Source organism: Hypomesus transpacificus, chromosome 17 (assembly GCF_021917145.1).
Source record: "Hypomesus transpacificus isolate Combined female chromosome 17, fHypTra1, whole genome shotgun sequence".
Taxonomy (NCBI): domain Eukaryota; kingdom Metazoa; phylum Chordata; class Actinopteri; order Osmeriformes; family Osmeridae; genus Hypomesus; species Hypomesus transpacificus.
Genome location: NC_061076.1, coordinates 3,901,862 through 3,921,177, shown reverse-complemented (window position 1 = coordinate 3,921,177; position 19,316 = coordinate 3,901,862). Strand labels below are relative to the sequence as shown.

General features: G+C 43.8%; 1 protein-coding gene across 3 annotated transcripts; it reads left to right on the top strand.

Annotated features, from left to right (window-relative positions):
- Window positions 1-862: 862 nt before the first annotated feature.
- Window positions 863-19,316, top strand: axin1 (axin 1). Of its 3 annotated transcripts, none has more exons than XM_047038324.1 (11): window positions 863-1,026; window positions 2,695-3,672; window positions 9,070-9,210; window positions 10,382-10,478; window positions 11,787-11,924; window positions 13,536-14,071; window positions 14,179-14,340; window positions 14,679-14,927; window positions 15,156-15,263; window positions 16,649-16,798; window positions 16,935-19,316. In XM_047038324.1, the coding sequence occupies exons 2-11, from the start codon at window positions 2,774-2,776 to the stop codon at window positions 17,059-17,061; spliced, it is 2,607 nt and encodes an 868-aa protein (XP_046894280.1). In that variant the 5' UTR covers window positions 863-1,026; window positions 2,695-2,773; the 3' UTR covers window positions 17,062-19,316. The 3 variants fall into 3 exon arrangements, with proteins under 3 accessions (XP_046894280.1, XP_046894279.1, XP_046894281.1); XM_047038323.1 differs by having other exon boundaries at window positions 14,176-14,340; XM_047038325.1 differs by lacking the exon at window positions 15,156-15,263 and having other exon boundaries at window positions 14,176-14,340.

Here is a 19,316-nt window from a genome sequence, read left to right as displayed (position 1 = left end):
AATGTATCTTTATCTCTTTTCCCATACATATTCCAGTCCAGATATATGTCCATGCATCTCTCATATTTCTTTTTAGACAAGCTATGGATGAATGAGGTACAGCAAACTGAATAGGAGCTTGATTCATTCAACATTATCTTAGCAAGATTCTGTGTGGTGAGGATAATAAAAAATTCATCTGTATATCTAAAAGCTGTGAGAAGACAGCCAGTGGCCAAGAGTTGCCATAAACGCCAGACCTAGCCAATCCAATCATTTCCTGTAGTGTAATCAAAATGTGATATGCAAATTGCCTGCGTTCCTTTTTGTGGAATCTGTTCACCAATTGTGTCCCACACTAATCTCTGGATCAAATGCTGTAGGGGTGCTGTAGGTAGGATGTTCCAATGTTTTTTGTTTCAATCTTTTTAATGTTTCACCAGCATCAAGAATGTTAGGCTACAGAAAAAATCTCCCAAATTACTATTATTCATCGTAAAAACAAATATATTATTTGTTACTGTACTCAAATCTTAATTATGGTGATACATTTTCTCAATCAAGCCCCGGCTCTGTACTCAATGCTATCATACGAATAGATGATAGCCTCTGTGATATCAGACGGCAGGGGAATTCGACTTGTTTGCAACGGAAACATATCGTCTGACCACATAGGCGTACGTCACTTTTAATGAGACAATTTGTTGGTCAAAGCTTCTTTCAGGGAGGGTGATTAGTCAAAACTGATTTCTACTCAGATGACATTTTGAAAATGATCTTTGTAGAAATATAGCCTAACCTACCCACTCCCCATTCATTTTTTTCTCGAGGCGTCAGTGTTTTTTCTGAACGCGCGTGGCGCTGTATATCCTCTGTTCCGCAAAGCTACACAGACTGGAGTGAGAGACAGCCATGGAAAGGTGGAGAGCGGACTGTTTTCTTTGTTATTTTTAAACTCTTTCTATTCGCATCAATGACACGATTCTTAGTGAGCTGTGCACGCCACAATTTCCGATGCACTCGAAAACGGCAAGTAGGTGTTCACAGGTAAGATATAGACCACTTTTTTTCCTGCTCAAGGAATGGGATTGCGGTAGCTGGAGATATGTGCCATCGCTTTGCTGTAAGGGAGTCAATGCTGTATGTGGGATCGCGTTCTCTAACCACCACTTAGTGTTTTTCAATTGCGAAAATGTTTGGCTTGTCGGTTGTCAGTGTGAGTGAATATTCATTAGCGTACACGTGCAAAATATAGCAGGTGAATAGTGTTGCAAAGTTGTGTACTTGTCGGTTGGCTGCGGAAGGGCCTGGCAGTGTGTACGGAGTTTGTTTCTGCCTCCCCTCCCCCACAAGCTTCTGCTGCTGTGCTGCTCATACTCGGAGGCCAAGACATGAATGCAATGAATGTGGGGCTCACTTCAAAGCGTTAGGGAGGGTAGAAAAGGGGTATAGTAATACGTTCGTAATACCGTTGTAGCGACATAGTAACGGTTTAACGGTTAATAGATCATTAGAATGTCACAAATTGGTGTATTATTAAAACAAGATGTGCTTGATCCTGTTTGAATCTCATTTTAGGGCATTTCAGTACTTTTTGGTGTACTCTTTAGGATCAGGAAAATCTTTGTTTAAATAATGATTTATTTCCATCACAGTATGTACTTCACATTACTATTTTGTAATTGGAAGTGTCTCCATGACAAATTAGATTGGTCTAGCAAGTAGTCACGTGGTTGGTACTGTGACAGTAAGTTTATTAAGTTGGCCTCTTGTAATAAAACACTTGATATACAACAGTAGGTTATCGATTAGGTGATTAGGTTAAAGGTTTAAATCTGACTTGCAATCTAGGTATAGTATCAGTTTAGGCCATTAGTTACAGAGTTGTCGAAGTTTGACATGTCATGTTATCACATTATCATGTTTTATGATTCTGCTGTGAAAGTATGAAAGGTAATGCACTGAGTCGTGCTTTAGATCCATTATCGGTTCCTAGTAACAGTAGATGAGGTTAGTTTATTTTCGGTGTGACTGGTTTTCTGCAGCTAGGCAGAAAGTGTACAAGCCTCTGTCATAGTTCTCTGATGCCCTGCTCAGCAGGGGCCAAAAATATTTGACTCAAGGTCGTCCAGTGATATGATCAGTCAGGGTGCCCAGCCCTCACCACAGCAGCAGTCGTCACAGTCATGGCAGATTGTGCTCTGCCTGCACCCCGCAGTGCCTCTTTTAACCTTGAGAACTGTCTGCCCTTGGATGACTGCTTCATGCACAGTCAGCTGCAGCAAAAGCATTTTGCAAAGATTTGGGTCTTTACATGACATGTGGCCCAACATGCTCGAATTTTGACCGCTCTATGTCCTTTACACGCTTAAGACGATCTAACGTTTGAAAGTTAAGAAAAGTTGACACACGCCTCTTCTTACAGGAAAAGCCAAAACGATGGGTTTAACAGGCAGTTCTGTATTTTATAAAATGGACTTCATTCATATGTATGTAGGTCAAACACCTAACAAGACACCTTCTCTGATGATGAAGCAGACTTTGTGATGTGGAGAGGTAGATGTGGAATATGTGAAGGACTGTGTTCACTTTTTTTCTGAAAGCGTCAATTTCATTCAGGGCCTTGACATGTTATTTTTGTATTTAAATGAGTTGTATACTTTTCAATCATAGCTTGTACACTGATCGTGTTTTTTTTCTCCTTTCTCCTTACAGGACAAACTCTTTCATAGTGGCATAAATAAAGGCCAGGATCTTATTGTTTTGTGGAGTGGGCTGTGTTGGGACGGGGTGTATGGACGCTGTGAATATGAGCTTGAGCGACAAGGGGGGGGGTTACCTGGTGGACCTGGGAGGCAGTTTCACTGAGGACGCCCCCAGACCCCCGGTGCCTGGGGAAGAGGGAGAGCTGGTGTCCAGCGATGGACGCCAATACAGCCACATCTTCTGCTCCTCCAAGAACGAGAGCCTCAAGAATGACGCCTCTACGGCCACCCCCAGACGACCTGACCAGGATCTGGGCTATGAGCCGGAGGGCAGCGCCTCCCCCACACCTCCCTACCTGAAGTGGGCTGAGTCTCTTCATTCCCTCCTGGATGACCAGGACGGGATCCACCTGTTTAGAACATTTCTCAAGCAGGAAGAGTGTGCCGACATGTTGGACTTCTGGTTCGCCTGCAGCGGCTTCCGCAAGCTCGAGGCCAATGACGGTCACGAGGAGAAGAAGCTAAAACTGGCAAAAGCCATTTATAAAAAGTACATCCTGGACAGCAATGGAATAGTGTCCAGACAGATCAAACCAGCAACTAAGAGCTTCATCAAAGACTGTGTGATGAAGCTTCACATCGATCCAGCCATGTTTGACCAGGCTCAGACTGAGATCCAGACTATGATGGAGGAGAATACCTACCCTTTGTTCCTGAAGTCAGACATCTATTTGGAATACACCAGGACTGGGGGAGAGAGCCCTAAGTTGTACAGTGACCAAAGCTCAGTTTCTGGCAATGGGAAGGTTCTACCAGGGTATCTGCCAACATTGAACGAGGATGAGGAGTGGACATGTGACCAGGACCCGGAGGAGCAGGCTGAGTGTGATCCAACCCCTAGCAACAGGCTCACGCAGAAGCTGCTCCTGGAGACCGTTCCTGTGCGTGTTGCCAGCAGCAAGAGATTCCAGGACGGTCACGAGTACAGGTAAATCCATCTACCCCCCCCCCCCCAACCCCCCCCCCCCCCCCCCCCCCCCCCCCCCCCCCCGTCTGTTCTAGCCCCTCAACTACCTGGCTTCTCTGTGCAAGTGCTGAATTAGAAATAATGCGAGTGCTGCCTGAAGTTGGAGATGAAAAGAGGTTTAGCACAGCGGACAGCTTAAGATGAGAGGAATGCCGTGTAGGCAGAGACTCCTAAGTACCTGTGACTGTGATGGTAAGGTAGTGGCAGGGGTCGGAGGGAGTGCCTTTGCTGCCTGTTAAAAGGTGGAGGCAGAAGCTATTTGTGGTCCCTGTGCAGGTGTCCTGTGAATGGCAGGCTTTTCTAGTAGAATAAAGAGTTTTTTTTCCCCCCCTCAGAGAAGCTCAACATGATTTTTCTCTTTCGACTGAGGGAAAAAGGAAAACCGCAGAAGACAGTAGAAGGAAGCATTCCCCATCTGATGGAATGGACTAAGATCTCAACCAAAGAAAGCACTATGAGACGTCTTAAATTTGAAACTTCCAACTTGATCTTCATCAGAATACACACACACACTACTGTGTGTATACAGTATATGCGCTAAGGTATTCTATCTGCACTGCAGCATGTCTTCCATTTTTATCAACAGTTGTATGAGGATACTTGTTCTGTCCGTTAAATTCCAATCAGTTTTTCACAGCTTCATGTTCTTCCCAATGAGCAGAATAGGATTTTGAGATGTGGCTGCTTAGAACTCAAATCCTTGCCCTTTTGGAACTGAAGCTGTCCATCTGGGATTTTAGCCATCTCTGTTAAGTGATTAACATGGTATTCTGCGTCCGTCTGTGTATATGAACTGAAGTCTGTAAATATGAATTCATCAAAATATACCTAATTCATGAGATAATTCAATTCAATGCTGCTATTCCCAAATTGTGGTGAATTGCTGGAGAGATTGGAAAGCTTTAGTAAGGGCACATTTTGCAGATGTGGATTTGGTTGGTGTTGAATGGATGTAGATAATTCATTTTACACTGGGAGATACGGGATTGGGAGGGGTTCTTGACTTTTGTGGATTTGTGGATTTGTTGTACCATCTGGAGAAATAGCATTTTACACTCAGTTTTGCATGGCAAACATTGTGGGAGTGATAATTTCTTCACATTCAGAAGAAATATTTGCATCATTGAGTCTGATATATGTTGTCTCTCTGGACCGGTTCAAAAAAGTATCAGTTCAAAAATATGTAAGAATATGTTTACGTTGTATACTTTTCATATTTTAGGACACCCTGTTCACTATTGGCAAACACTGGTACAGAGATAGCTGATTGCAGAATTCAATCCCTAGAAGTTGACCCATTTTTCTTTCACAGTCTTAGAAAACCCTTGACATATTGGAGATACAGTAATAAAATGACTATGAAAGAGAAGCTGCTCAAACACGGTTTGTGGTTACAGGGTTTATAAAACAGTGACTTGAAGTATCTAGTTTACGTTTTTGCTTCTCCCTTTGGCTGCACTTGAGACAGGTTTTGCTTGATGTAAGACTGTTTTTGTTTGATGGGGCAATCTTATTGTAATGCTCAGGTTATACAATCATCACTGCAGAGTCCAGTAACATGATTTGGCCGTGGCTTATCCTACCTCAGGCCTACTTTTTGCACTGAAGACTTTGTGATAGCAGAAAACAAAACTAAAACCCTCAACTCCACCCTACCTGCACACTGAAGAGCCCCTGGACAAAATTGAATATGATTACCCAGAACTTACTAAGAGCTAACATGGATGTTTTCAAATGATTATTTTAGTAGATTTCACTATTTGGCTGGAATTACAAAGAGACACTTCATTTTTAAATAGCCTTTTAGCATCACCCTTTGGGTTCTGTAAAACTAAATTTTACATCAGTCATGTGTCTGATAATGTCTTCAAAGAGGGGATTACAAACAAGGCACAACGATGGATCAAACAAATTCTTGAAGAATATTTTTCCCTCTTGTATTTTGAAGCACAACAATGTGATTATATTCAGCTTTCAGAAATTCATTTGTTGTCATCAATTGAAGTCATGTTTCTTTTCAAATCACACCGTGTTTAGTTTTCAAATGTGAATAGAATTATTTAGACAACAATCATTTTGACTTGTCCTGCAGTCAAGTACCTTGGCACTCTTGGTTCTCTCTATCAGGCCGATAGATTGTCCACTAATGGATTTTTTGTGGGGATTTTCTGGTTTAAAGCAGGGATAGATAAAGAATGTTCTCTTCTGGCGCTTGCAAAGCGTAATGTGCTGGCCAGGCTCATTCCCTCACCTGTGTTCCTGTTTATGAGCAAGCCTTTGATAAATCAATCACAGACAATCCAGAGGCGGCGGTAGTTAGATGTAAAAGTGAAGCAAAGGAGTTTGTAGCCATTCTTTCGGTGGAAACAAATTCACTCATCAGTGCTGCAGCTATACAGCTCATCAAAGTAGAATGTATGCATTGAACTTTTCATACATGAAGTGCTTGCTTGTTGAAAGCTTCAATCTTTACCCAAGACTAACTATAGGACAAGCTGGATTATATTGATGTGCAGGTTAAGGTTTGAGGGCTTCTTTTCAGAGAAGAGTATTTGTTACCATGCAGGTAAATGGCCTTTGCGATATATACTTTTAAGTAACTTTTTAAGTAATGATTTGCCACATAGGCCTACTAGTTTTCCATAATCAAATTAATATAGTGAGTGTATGAAACATCATACTCCTTCATGACGAAATATGACCCATTTATAGCTGTGCATTTATGTTACATGAAATGGAGCAGAAGACTATACTGCTGGTTACTCATCTCTGTGTTGATCTGAAAGCATCTTTCCCAAGGCTCCCTCCCTTCTGTGTGTCTCTGTGATTTTGAGAACGTTCCGATGCCTGCTGCTGAGGTCTGAATCATTAGATGATTCTGGATGGCTCGAGTACAGGGAATTATCATCAGAAGATGAAGTAATCTGAGGACTGCCTCTTTCTAGCTCCCCCTCTGCAGTGGACTTACAAGCTTACCAACAGATGCCACACTTTCAGAGGAATGTCCAAGGCTCAGGTAGCAAGGAGTCTGCTCTTTCCCCTATTGTGCCTTTGAGAGAAGGGGTTTGGGAAATCTGCAGACAGACTGGCGGGCCGTCGGGGAGTTCCTAGGTCAAAGGGGAAGCTGGGTTTAAAGAGGACTTCCTGCTTGGCGCGTGCTCCCTGCTGTGTTCCTCAGCAGCTTGATGCAGCCTCAGTGTCAGCTTCTCTTGACATGTTTAAGGAATTTCTTACATTATGCATTATGTGCATGTTCACTCGTGATAAACGGTATGGGCTGGGTAGCTGGTAGCTGTATGTTGATATAGCCTAGGTTTTGTGTGGGTTATATGTTTGGATGGACTTTCTTGAAGTCATCAGTGGAACTAGTTTTTTTGCATTTATCTCAAAAGATGAAGCTAAACCCCTAAATCCTTACGCCATTTTCTTTTGTTGCAATATGTTAAGCATACAGTTGTCTAGATTTCAGATGGATGTAAGCTACTGGAAAAAGAGCAGATAACAACATATTTTTAATACTTTGTACATTACAAACTAGTCTATTTCTGCTGTTCTGGTATCTAATCTCTTTCAGCTTTAGTAAGCTAAGGGCAGATGTCAAGCATTTTCACCATGGATAATTTAATTCCCTAGAAGACTAGATAGATTATGTAATGGCATGGTCACAATATCCATGAATAGAGCAAGCTATACTCCAGACTCCAACTCCAGAGTGATATTAAACTCCTAATCTGTTATGGAGTGATAAATGCTGGGATGGCTTAGGCATTAGGGGTGTTGGAGAGGACAGGCTGCTGTACATAGATATCCACGCTACAAATGCAGCGTTGAGCATCAAGTGAAGTGTTTTTCTTGTTGGCTTTCTGTGTTTGATGAATAGCTGTTTTTCAAATAATGATTGTTTTATTTAACGTTTGTGTAGTTACAGATGGCACAGATTTTCTTCTGACAAAGCTTTACAAAAGTTATCCAATGGATTTTTGAATCTAAATCCAGCCAAACAGGAAGTAAGGTCATGTTGTAGCAACTCTTTGATGCATTGACACCAACCTTGTTATGTTGTTTCATTTGGCCACTAGGGGGATGCTGCAATAAGCCAAAAATTTGTTTTGGCTATTAACTTTGTTAACTTTGTTTGCCTTATAAAAGTGATTATTTTGAATGGAGAATGCGTAGTTATATGTCTCTGGCAATATTCTTGTTTCTGCCCTGCTGGACCGTTAGGCCCCCCATTACTGCCTGGCAACTATAATTTAATTTAGATAACCCAATATTTAAGATATACCTTAGATTGGCTTTTCATGTACAATGCCTATTCCTGGCCTTGTCTTATGTGTGTGACATCTAAAACACCTTTTTTTGGAAACTAACATCCTGTCTTCTCTTGAAAAAGCCCAAGTAATTTATAGAGTCAAAGTTTAAATGATATCATCATTGCCGTAGAATACGGATGACAAGTTGTAGTTAGTACACTTGGAGGTACCCACTTCCTATGCAGGGAGAGAACTCATCGTGAGCACTTCAGGGAGCCTCAGTTTAAAGATGGAAGAGAACAGAGGCCTTCCAAGATCTATAATTCATGTGCAGGGAACAGTTTGAGGAGTGTGTTGAGGGAGGTTGAGAATGATGGGGAGCTGCATCGATGCGCCGGATTAAGAATTAATTATGCCTCCCTACCTATCCATAGACATCCTATCCATAGACATCCTATCCATAGACATCCTATCCATAGACATCCTATCCATAGACATCCCATCGATAGACATCCTATCCATAGACATCCTATCCATAGACATCCTATCCATAGACATCTTATCCATAGACATCCTATCCATAGACATCCTATCCATAGACATCCTATCCATAGACATCCTATCCATAGACATCCCATCCATAGACATCCTATCCATAGAAATCCTATCCATAGACATCCTATCCATAGACATCCTATCCATAGACATCCTATCCATAGACATCCTATCCATAGACATCCTATCCATAGACATCTTATCCATAGACATCCTATCCATAGACATCCTATCCATAGACATCCTATCCATAGACATCCTATCCATAGACATCCCTCTAAAGGATGGCCAGTGGGATCCTTCGGGTGTTTGATGGGAACTGGGATGTATTTATTTCGTCTTCTTTGTATCTGAATTGTACACTATGTACACTCCCAATACATTTGTCATGTTTGAGAACATTTTAACAGTTGTTAAAATGACATGTTGTCAATTAAATCCGTCACTCAGTCGGAGGGCTTACTGTGCTCCATCAATGATAGTATTTCTTACATAACGACATGCATATTTTCAGTAGTTGTAATGGCTTTTGTCTATCCTTCCTTCCTAGACATGCCCCATGGCGTGAGCCTGTCAACCCATACTACGTCAACACTGGCTATGCCATGGCCCCTGCCACCAGCGCCAACGACAGCGAGCAGCAGAGCATGTCTAGCGATGCAGACACTCTCTCCCTCACCGACAGCAGTGTGTATGTATCCTGACTATCTCCTCCCACACACACACGCACACACACATGCACACACACACACACCACGAAACTGAAGCGTATCCCAACGACCTGGTGATCTCTGTGTTGATAGCACCTCCAACATGCAATTCCAAAATTGACAAATCGTCAAGGAAATAAAAATAAACGTATGTTTATGACTATACTATTACTATTACTATAAACAGTGCAACATTAGAATGGTGCCATGATTAGGACGAATTCCAACCGCAGTTCTTCAGCATAAAACAAAGACATTCTTCAGAATCATTTTCAGATAACGGAGGTAGGGAAATGAGAGCAGTACGAGAGCTGGTTATTGTCAGCTGAGCTCTGCTTTTGTAGAATCCTCCTGGTCTCAGTGTAGAAGCTCCTGCGTCCAAATGAGTCCATTCCCCTGCTCTTCCCTGCGCCAGGAACAAATCTCTGCTCCTCCGAGTCCAACTGTCAGCTCATTAGCCACACCAATGAAAGCTTCTAAATGTCATTACTTATGGTAATTATGGAGCTTTAAACAGGGAGTTATGAGAAGGCTGTATAGCAACAGATGTAAGAACACGGACATTTACCCCATGTTAAAGAATGTTTCTCCCAAATTCAAAGACGACAGGGACGCTAATATTCACCATTATTGGGGGAAAACATTCTTGTCAAAAGCTAACCAGAGGATTGAAAAAAAAGTAGTCGTGTGACACAAGCTGTTCGTTTGCTTTATTAGGCCTTTTGCTGTCTTTGAACTAGAATGTGTTGGCAGAAATAAAACAAGAGCTCTCCAAGTTTGGAGATTGCACTGGGGAATCGTGTTTAAGAAACATCAAAGGCCGCACGGCAGGACAAAAAACATGTGTTTGAAGCAGGATAGATTAGAGGCCATTATCTGCTATTTGCTCCCAAGCTCCTGGCACAGGAGAGTGCAGCACTGCAGGGCCACCACCACTTGGGATTAAACCCTTTCATAGCAATGGTGTCAATGGGCAAATTCTCACTGGCAGCCTCCAAACGGGAAGAGAGAGAAGAGGACAAGAGGCTGGATCCTCCTGTGTCGTGTTCCGCCCCACCCTCCTTCCCCGTTGATCATAACCTTACACTTACTGGACTAAAATGGTTCTACAATATTGTGCATTGGTTCTTATGGATGTTGTTTGTGTTGTAGAGACGGGGTCCCACCGTACAGATATCGTAAGCAGCACAGACGGGAGATGCACGAAAGTGCCAAAGCAAACGGGCGAGTGCCTCTACCTCATATTCCTGTAAGTCAGTCTTCGTTTATTTTTCTCCTCCTTTAATGTATTTCCTACATATTCTCATCCCCCATCCTTGTTGTACCCTCTCCTCTCTTCCTCTGCTGTGAAAGAGCTGCATTTGTAATCCCTGCTGCGTCACTGGGCCTGTGATGATGTGTGTGTGAATAGCTGATGGTGTGTGTGTATAGTATATGGGTGAAGAGCTGGGGGTGTGCACGTGAGTGTGTGTGCTGCCTATCCGCTGACAGATGCCCTCCTCAGTTGTGTGTGTTGAAGCCCAGCAGACATGAGTGATCCTCTGTGACGGCCCCATGCCTCCCCCTGCTGCTCCCTGTCTGCAGGAGAAATCCAGCCCTAATTGGGCCTTAGAGTCAAGAGTGAAATTAAAATCGTGCACTTTTCCTCACATTAGGATGCATACATGGAATGTGTGTGTAGTTCCGTCAGGGTCTAGGGTTTTCCTGTGACTAGGAATACCAGGATCTTCTGGTATCAGAATGTGTCTTATACCTATTTCATTACACGTTTTAAAGGAAGTGTTTGCACACTTCCTTGAGTGTGTTTGGTGTCTATCTTATGCATAGTCTATGTCTCATTCAGTTAACACAGAGCGAGAGTGAGCCGGCCATCCGTGTACATCCATAACACATAGGCAAGGCCACTCAGTTGAATCTGGTACTGCAGCATGCAGACGTTTTGTGTGAGAGTCAGGGGAAAGTGGAGCACTTGGAATGGATAAGACTGGAGAAAGGTTAGATTATCTTGTATAACAGTACTGCACCTTGAGTGTTTCTCTGAGAACAGATTCTTCCCTGTATTTGTCAGAATACTGTATTAACGTAGCTCTCAGGCTGTACTGGGAATTGTGACTCAAAACTGAATATAACATTGAGGCCCTTTGATCTAAATTTACTGCACTGAATGCCACCATTTCAACATGCACGAAAAGTCTACTTTTTTTTATATGACTTCATGTTAGCTCAGTGAACTCAATGCCCACTGCACCTTTGCACCTTTTCTTTTTGAAATGGTTACCTTACCTCATACAACGTGACCCAGCTACAAACACAGACGTGAAGGTGAAAGTCAACCATATACAACCTGACGTTTTAGGTTATCATTCCGGCTTTGGTTCAAAGAGATCTTGTAAGCTCTTTATGAGCGTTGGCGTGCTAAACTCTGTCCTTGATAAGATATGAACTGCTGTACCACTTTCAACCTTACATAATTCATTCAACTGGTTTTACAGGGAATAGGAATTGCAGACGTAGCAACTGGTAACATTTGATATGAATCGTATGTTTCTACTCCCAGCGCACGAACCGGATGCCAAAGGATATTCATGTGGAGCCAGAGAAGTTTGCAGCAGAGCTCATCAGCAAACTGGAGGGCGTACTGAGGGAGAGAGAGGCCCAGGAGAAGCTGGAGGAGAAGCTGAAGAGAGTACGACTGGTGAGCCCCCCCAGTACACACTCACCTCATGCCCTCACCAAGAGCAACATATCCTGCATCGTATCGTGTCGTTGGTGATCTGTTGGTCACAGTCTTTAGATAGATTTAAGATATCCAGTCTACCAGGAAATGGATTGGGGCTCATTATATTTCGGGGAGGGGAAATCGGCCGTTATGGAGAGAACTCTATCACAGGGCTATCAAGGATCTGGCTGCGTTTGAAACCTCTTTGTCTCCAGCATCAGATGGCACACCTGCAGACGGAGGCGCTTGTGAGGCTGGCGCAGTGTAATGACTTTGTTTGATGTCAGTTGGAGCGTGAAGAAATGCCTGTATGCTCTGAAAATGGATTCTCTTTCAGTACACAAAGCCAGGTGTTAAGTCTCAAGGCAGATCATTTACATAGTTTGGCCCCTCCGTCAGAGAAGCTGCCATAATTCCACTTATTAAAAACTGGGGAGAAGAGAGGAGAGACACTGTCTATGAGCTGATATGACTCTCTCTCCCACAGCCATATACAGTTATTGTGCTATAATGACGACCTCTTTATGACGAAACTACCTTTGTTCCCTCAGAGATATTTATTACACAAAGCAAACAAAAGGGAGGTGAAAATGAAAAGAAGTTAAAGCGCTCAATTTAAGCTCTCGACAGCCCTACTTCAACATTCACAGTGTCTGTAACAGAGACAACACAGTCATTTCTGCCCTCTTACCTACACTTAATGTGAATGAGTCTTAACATCGGGTAAATCCCAGTTCAGGTATATTGTTTTACAGCCCGGGTTCTTTCTGTGAAAGTTATAGTGAACTCGTCACTTTCATTAGCAGGTGCCTTTTAGCAAGAGGGTCTGGTACAGTCCTCTCTTTTGGTCATTGAGAGTATCATGTCTGCACAGCTGCTCATAGAAGGAGAAAAACAGGCCAATATCAGCATGCCCCAGGCCCTCATCAAAACGTCTGAGCTCTTGTGCTGGAATCCTCAACCTGGGGGAGCATCAAAGGATTTGGACATAAATTGCCCACTGTTTTTTTGCCAAGGTTTTCTGTGTTGAAATACCATCAAAGCATTGGGACAGTGTGGGGCATTGGTTATCATGGATGATTTGTTGGTTGGGAGAGAAGGTGTGGTTGGTTCAACACAATAGTCAGTCCATTTTGCAGAAAGAGACCTTATGGAATGTGGGCTTGATGATATTCACAGCTTAGAACCGTAGTATCTTGGAACCCAAAATGGAGGGTTCTGTGGAACCCTATATGAAGCTGTGCTGACTGATTTTGGGCACATTGATAGCTTTGAATCAGAGAAGTTTCCTTTGCCCTAAAACACACATTGAAGCACAAGACTGTCATCTGCTGGTCAGACTGAGGTGATGTCACATCACTGTGTACTTTGACATGACTTCAGCTCGCAATTAAAACGTGTCAAAGATCATTATAAAATGCTGCATCAGTTACTTGTCAAAGAGCGGGCTCAGCAATTTAAACGGAAGTGTTCTGCCAGTTGACAAAATTAGGGCAGCACTGTTGTTTAAGTGACTAAAACCGTGCATCTTGCGGCATCTTTTCCACAATGATCACGTTGTTGTTTTTACTTATTTCCTTTTTCCAGGAGGAAGAAGGGGATGATGCTGACGTTTCCACAGCAACATCATTGTCCAGTCACAGACTGCCTCCTGGTGCTCATCCCCAGCACTACAACTCCCGCTACGCTGACATCAGCTACAACGGCCTCCTGAGAGACGCTCACGAGGAGAACCCAGAGAGCATCCTGGACGACCACGTCCAGCGTGTCATGAAGACGCCCGGCTGTCAGTCCCCAGGCACGGGACGCCACTCCCCCAAGTCCCGCTCGCCCGAGGGAGGCAAGGGGCCTGGTGTTGCGATGCCACTGCCCCCGGGCCCTGCCAAACACCTCTCCCGGCAGGGGCCCAAGGGGGACAACAGCCACTTGTACCACCACAAACACGTTCACCACATCCACCATCCGACGGGAGGGAAGCCCAAAGAGCAGGTGGAGGCTGAGGCAGCCATGAGGGTGCAGCATGGTAGCTTCCCCTGGGGCATGGAGCAGCACCACTACGGGCCCAAGTCTCGCAACTACGCCGATGGCATGAGCCCCAACCCCATGGAGCCCGTGGGTTACAGGTATGTAGAACACCGGCAGGCTCGGCATGTTTATGTCATGAATGCTTCGACCTGTTACTCACGATGAGCCTTGGATGGGTATTTTTTTCGCCTAATGTCTGCAGTAGCAAAGGTAGCACTCTGTCGAAAAGGCCCTTCAAAAAAGGGGAGGAGACGCGGCCCTATGAGATGCCGGTGCCTCCGGACGATGTGGAGAGGAACCAGAAGATCCTCCTGTGGATGATGGAGGGAGAGAAGGAGGCTGTCCGTCACAAGAAGAGCCCCTATGGGTGAGGAAATATTCAATGCCGGACATTTTGACCCAACCCGAATACAAGGGACATATGCATCCAGGTCCATCAGTTTAGTCTGGGGAGGCAGGTGGCTGAGCGGTTAGGGAATTGGGCTAGGAATCCGAAGGCTGCTGGTTTGATTCCCGGCCGTGCCAAATGACGTTGTGTCCATGGGCAAGACACTTCACCCTACTTGCCTCGGGGGGAATGTCCCTGTACTTACTGCAAGTCACTCTGGATAAGAGCGTCTGCTAAATGACTAAATGAAGTCTGAGAGGAAACCAGCCAATGTGTCTTTTTTCCCTTTGGGTCACACTTACCTTTTTGTTTCTCAGGAGCATCACAGGGTCGAAGAAGGCCCCAAGCCACGAGGCGTCTCGGCCCAGCTCAGTGGAGAGACCTGGGGCAGTGCACCCGTGGGTCAGCGCCCAGCTACGCAACAACGTGCAGCCCTCCCACCCCTTCATCCAGGACCCCACCATGCCCCCCAACCCAGCCCCCAACCCCCTCACCCAGCTGGAGGAGGCACGAAGGCGGCTTGAGGAGGAGAAAAAGAAATCTGGTACCTTACAGACAAAGCAGAGGTAAGACAGCCTTGCTGGGCAGCGGCTAGATGTTTTCCTGTTTCTATGTCAATGTTTTTTTACAGCGTCATAGGAAGGCAGCCAAATCTGGCCTCCTTGGTGGTGCACATATCTGGTAATTGAATCGTTGGGTGGGGTGTCGTGCGGGGGATTAGCGTGTATGGGAGGCAGCCTGCGCGGCCCAGCAACCAGTGTGTGTCTAACCCCCGGGGTGGTTGGGTTCCCCAGGTATGTGATGGAGGTGATCCAGAGGGGTCGCGCTGCCGTCAGGCCCGCTCTGTTCCCACCCCTCAGCGCGGTGCCTGCCGTCTCCGACACAGAGCTTTCCGAGCCCGAGTAGGTTCCTCGTGTGAGCCCAGTCCCTCCACCCCCCCCCCCCCCCCCCCCCCATCCCCTAGGTCACAGCACCCCCATCTCACCCCATGTCCACCCCCCCAGCAGTGTATCCACTGCTCTTGTGTCTGCACGGCCTTGTTGGTCCATGTGTGTGTGTGTTCTGTCGATTCATGCATCCATGCATTAGAAACCCAGAAAATAGGCTATTTCGTGCTGCCTTGGACTCAATCAATCCTGTTTGATTGCTTTCACTAATACCCTTTGTCCTGTTATTGGTAGTACTATCCTGTATCCCAAAAGTGTTTTGATTTGCTGTCTCTTATGTGGGACTGAAGATTACTGTAAGAGTTCTGTGTGTGTGTGTTTGTGTGTGTGTGTGTGTGTGATGTTAGAGAGATGTGATGACTCCTACTTACCTCCACTTGTCTCTTATCAGCGACAGACAGTAATCCATGACATGTTGAGTGGAGGTGGAGGACTGGATAGGAGGAGACTGGCAGGTTATAAACTTGAGAATCAGTCAGTCATGGATGTGGAGCTGATGATGAATGATACTTAGCTGTTGAATGGTAGTTAATGGGCGACACTTGGAATGATAAGGACTGAAACATTGGACAAAGAGTGAAGTATGCGATTGGTCGGCCTTTTGGTATGTCTTTGTTTGGCAGCAAGACATGGTGTCGTTGCATGTAGAGCAGGGAGAGCTTTGATGTTTACTGAAGCCTCAATTTCTTTGATATCCTGTAAGCTGTTCTTCAGATGGGCTGTTTAGCGATGGAAGAGGACAGGAGAGCTCCAGTGAAGAGTAGATGAAAGGCTGTCTTCCTGGTATTGCCACTAGGCACAGTGCTCCAACAGACTCTCTTGGCCTGGGGCTGGCTACTTGGAATGCACTTGGAACACTGTAGCCCGCAACCTTCTGGCTACTCTGGCTCGAAACATTATAATCTCATGGAACTGCTTTTGGCCGTACGTTTCAGCTAGCTAGTTAGTGGATGAAACATTGCCTATATGTTTTTTTACGACATTTACTTTCAGTCAAAAATGGACGCTCTTGCCTTTTGATATGCTTTAATGAAAGGCGTTACGTTTGCATTGGCAGTTTATAGACTGAACAGGATAGACTGACTAGACAGGTACTTTTACACAGTGATGGAGAGGAGGTTTAATTGTTTTCGTTTCTGTTACAGAAGGAAATTGTGAGTAGGAATATTTGTGTGTACAGTTCGGAGTGTGTGTTATACAGTTTGGAGATTTCATTTCACTGACCATATATTTTGGTATACTCAATGTAATCTCACTCACCTGGTGAAAACGTCTAATACTCTTTTACTGACACGAAATGTCAGAAATTCAATAACAGCCCTTGTATTGATCTGTTTCAGACATAAGGCCACTAAGAAGCAGCCCTGTGAAAACATCACGGTGGCCTACTACTTCTGTGGAGAACCTATTCCGTACAGGACATCTGTCAAAGGGAGGATTGTCACCCTGGGCCAGTTTAAGGAGCTGCTGACTAAGAAAGGGAGCTACAGGTATGCTTGCCTTTACATTTTAACAATCACGTCAACATTTTAAGAACACCACATTCCAATCCATAATGTCCATCAAATAACATCTGTCCCCCCCCCCCCCCCCCCCCCCCCCCCCCTCCAACCTGTCTAACTTTAGGTATTATTTCAAGAAGGTAAGCGATGAGTTTGACTGTGGGGTGGTGTTTGAAGAGGTACGTGAAGATGACGCAATCCTGCCCATCTTTGAAGAGAAGATCATTGGGAAAGTAGAAAAAATTGATTGACACTAAAGGTTGAAGAGGAAGGCGTTAGAGCGGATGGACTGATAAGCTGCTGGATGGAAACAGAGGTGTTAGAGTGGAGAGGCAAGTGGCAGGAAAGGCATGGCAGCAGATAAGTGGAGCTACAGGTGAAAGTGGATGAGAAGAGGAAGGGCTTGTTGTATTCATGCTGTGGGAGACTATTGATTCTGTTCAGCCCCACTGAATAGGTAAGGCATTGGACTAAACCAGGGAGACGGTGGTCTCTCCTTCAGTGTCCAGAGTGTAATGTAGCATTGTCAAATTAGAGTAGAAGAAAAAGTACTATGAATCTGCTTACTAAAGCTGCATATTTTTGATATGATGTATCAGAAGGTATCCTTTCTAATGTAACCATGCTTGTAATTTTTATATGTACTGGTACCAGATATGTACAGATTGTCTGTTTTAAAACATAACAAGAAAGTTTTATATCTATTTAAATATTTAAAAGCTATCTGTTTGACTTTAAAGCAGAGGCACTGTTCAAATTTGACATGATCAAGATTTTTTAAAGGGCTGTTTTTTAAAGTATTTTAGAGCCCTCATGGGAAACTACAAAGCCCATGTTAAACCAAGTGCTTTTAATCTTAACACTCAACCTACTAGAGCTCTTGTCATGTGGTATTCTGTCATAACGCCCCTTCTACCAGATTGGGGATCAGTGTCAATAGTAACATCAAAACAATCTCATAAGATGTCCTTATCTGACGAAGCCTTTGTGTCTTTTACTTTCCTTACCTATTAGCTCTGTAAGTGGTGCTGATGTTTTACTCCCAGTGGTGTTTAATGTTACCCCTACTACTTCTAGACATTGTCCACGGAAGGCCATTCTCACAGACAGTACTCAGTAGCATACTGCAACAGGCAAAGCCAGTAGATTTGATCAGAAGTGCCAACAGTTCAAATGTGTGGGCAGGTGAGGACTTAAATCTTTTATTGATTTTCTCTGTAATGAAAGGGTCAGTACGTGGGTTTATTTACACGCTGTAAAGCTAAATAGAGTATTGATCCTGTGATTGGTGCAGTCACATGCTCTGGGGATGCTATTGGATCACCCAGTGTCACTGAACAATAACACCACAACCCTAATGTTTACACCCACTTGCTCCCATCACAAACGGAACTGAATTACTACTTCTAGCCTTCCATAGCTTGTTATAGCTATAATTGGTGCCTGGCAGGAACGAATTGTTAAAACAAAATATATATATATCAGTATGAAATGATCTACGTTTTGCGAGGTCACACTACACCAAAGAGAACTGTAGGAACAAGTTATATCATGTCCGTCATTCTTGGAGTCGTTTATTTACCCTTCCACACGCATGCGTCTTTTCATCGATGGATGTATTAGTATTTGATCTCTTAGCTTCCAAATCCTTGTGTGAAAGCGGGAGCTCTTGCACAGAATCTCAGAATGTTGGGAATGTTAGAGAATGGTGCTGGAGTCAGTGCATGGAGGAAAGTGCTAATCATGACCTTTGTTCCTAGGAGGATGAGGACTAGTAGGCATTATAAGGACCTTTTAATCAGAGTGCTGTATTGTTGGGTATTGTGTCGCATATATACCCTATGTAAGGAAGATATCCTTTCTGAGGTGCTGGTTTTTGTATTTATTTAGATGGATATTTTTTAAAGCCTGTATAAAGTTAACATATCTAGTGCATTACCCTCTGTTGCACCCGTTAAAGAAGTGAATAACCATATTTTGTTATGTTTTTATAATAATGGGATATTGACTCTATCCGCAACAATATTGGTACTTCATGGTCCGTGACTATAACTATAATGTAAAGTTTGATTATCTGTAGAATGATGATTAATATAAAATATTTTCATTTGTTTCAAATGGAGGACATCAACTCTTAAATGATTCTTGCTGTGAAAGCCCCAAAGTGAACTTTCCCTACTTAAGATCAATGAAATGTATATAATACACATCACAGAGTGCCTTTATACCCATCCTCCACTGTCTACCATGTGATTTTTAAATATCTGACTTTCAAGCATTTATGTTATTGGTTAGTCTCTGATTAAGAACATTTTGGTTTAAGTGTTTTCCAGTCATATCACTTTGGATAAGCCTTTTCCATGTAAATATGTACAATTTTAAATGTCTTCAACCAGCAATTCTTTTTGAACTTTCAGTACCCTGGAACCATGTCTTTGTGGTGACCCGTGCTGTTTTCATTATCATTTAAAGGTACTTGGACAATAAATTCATGTAATAAACCAGA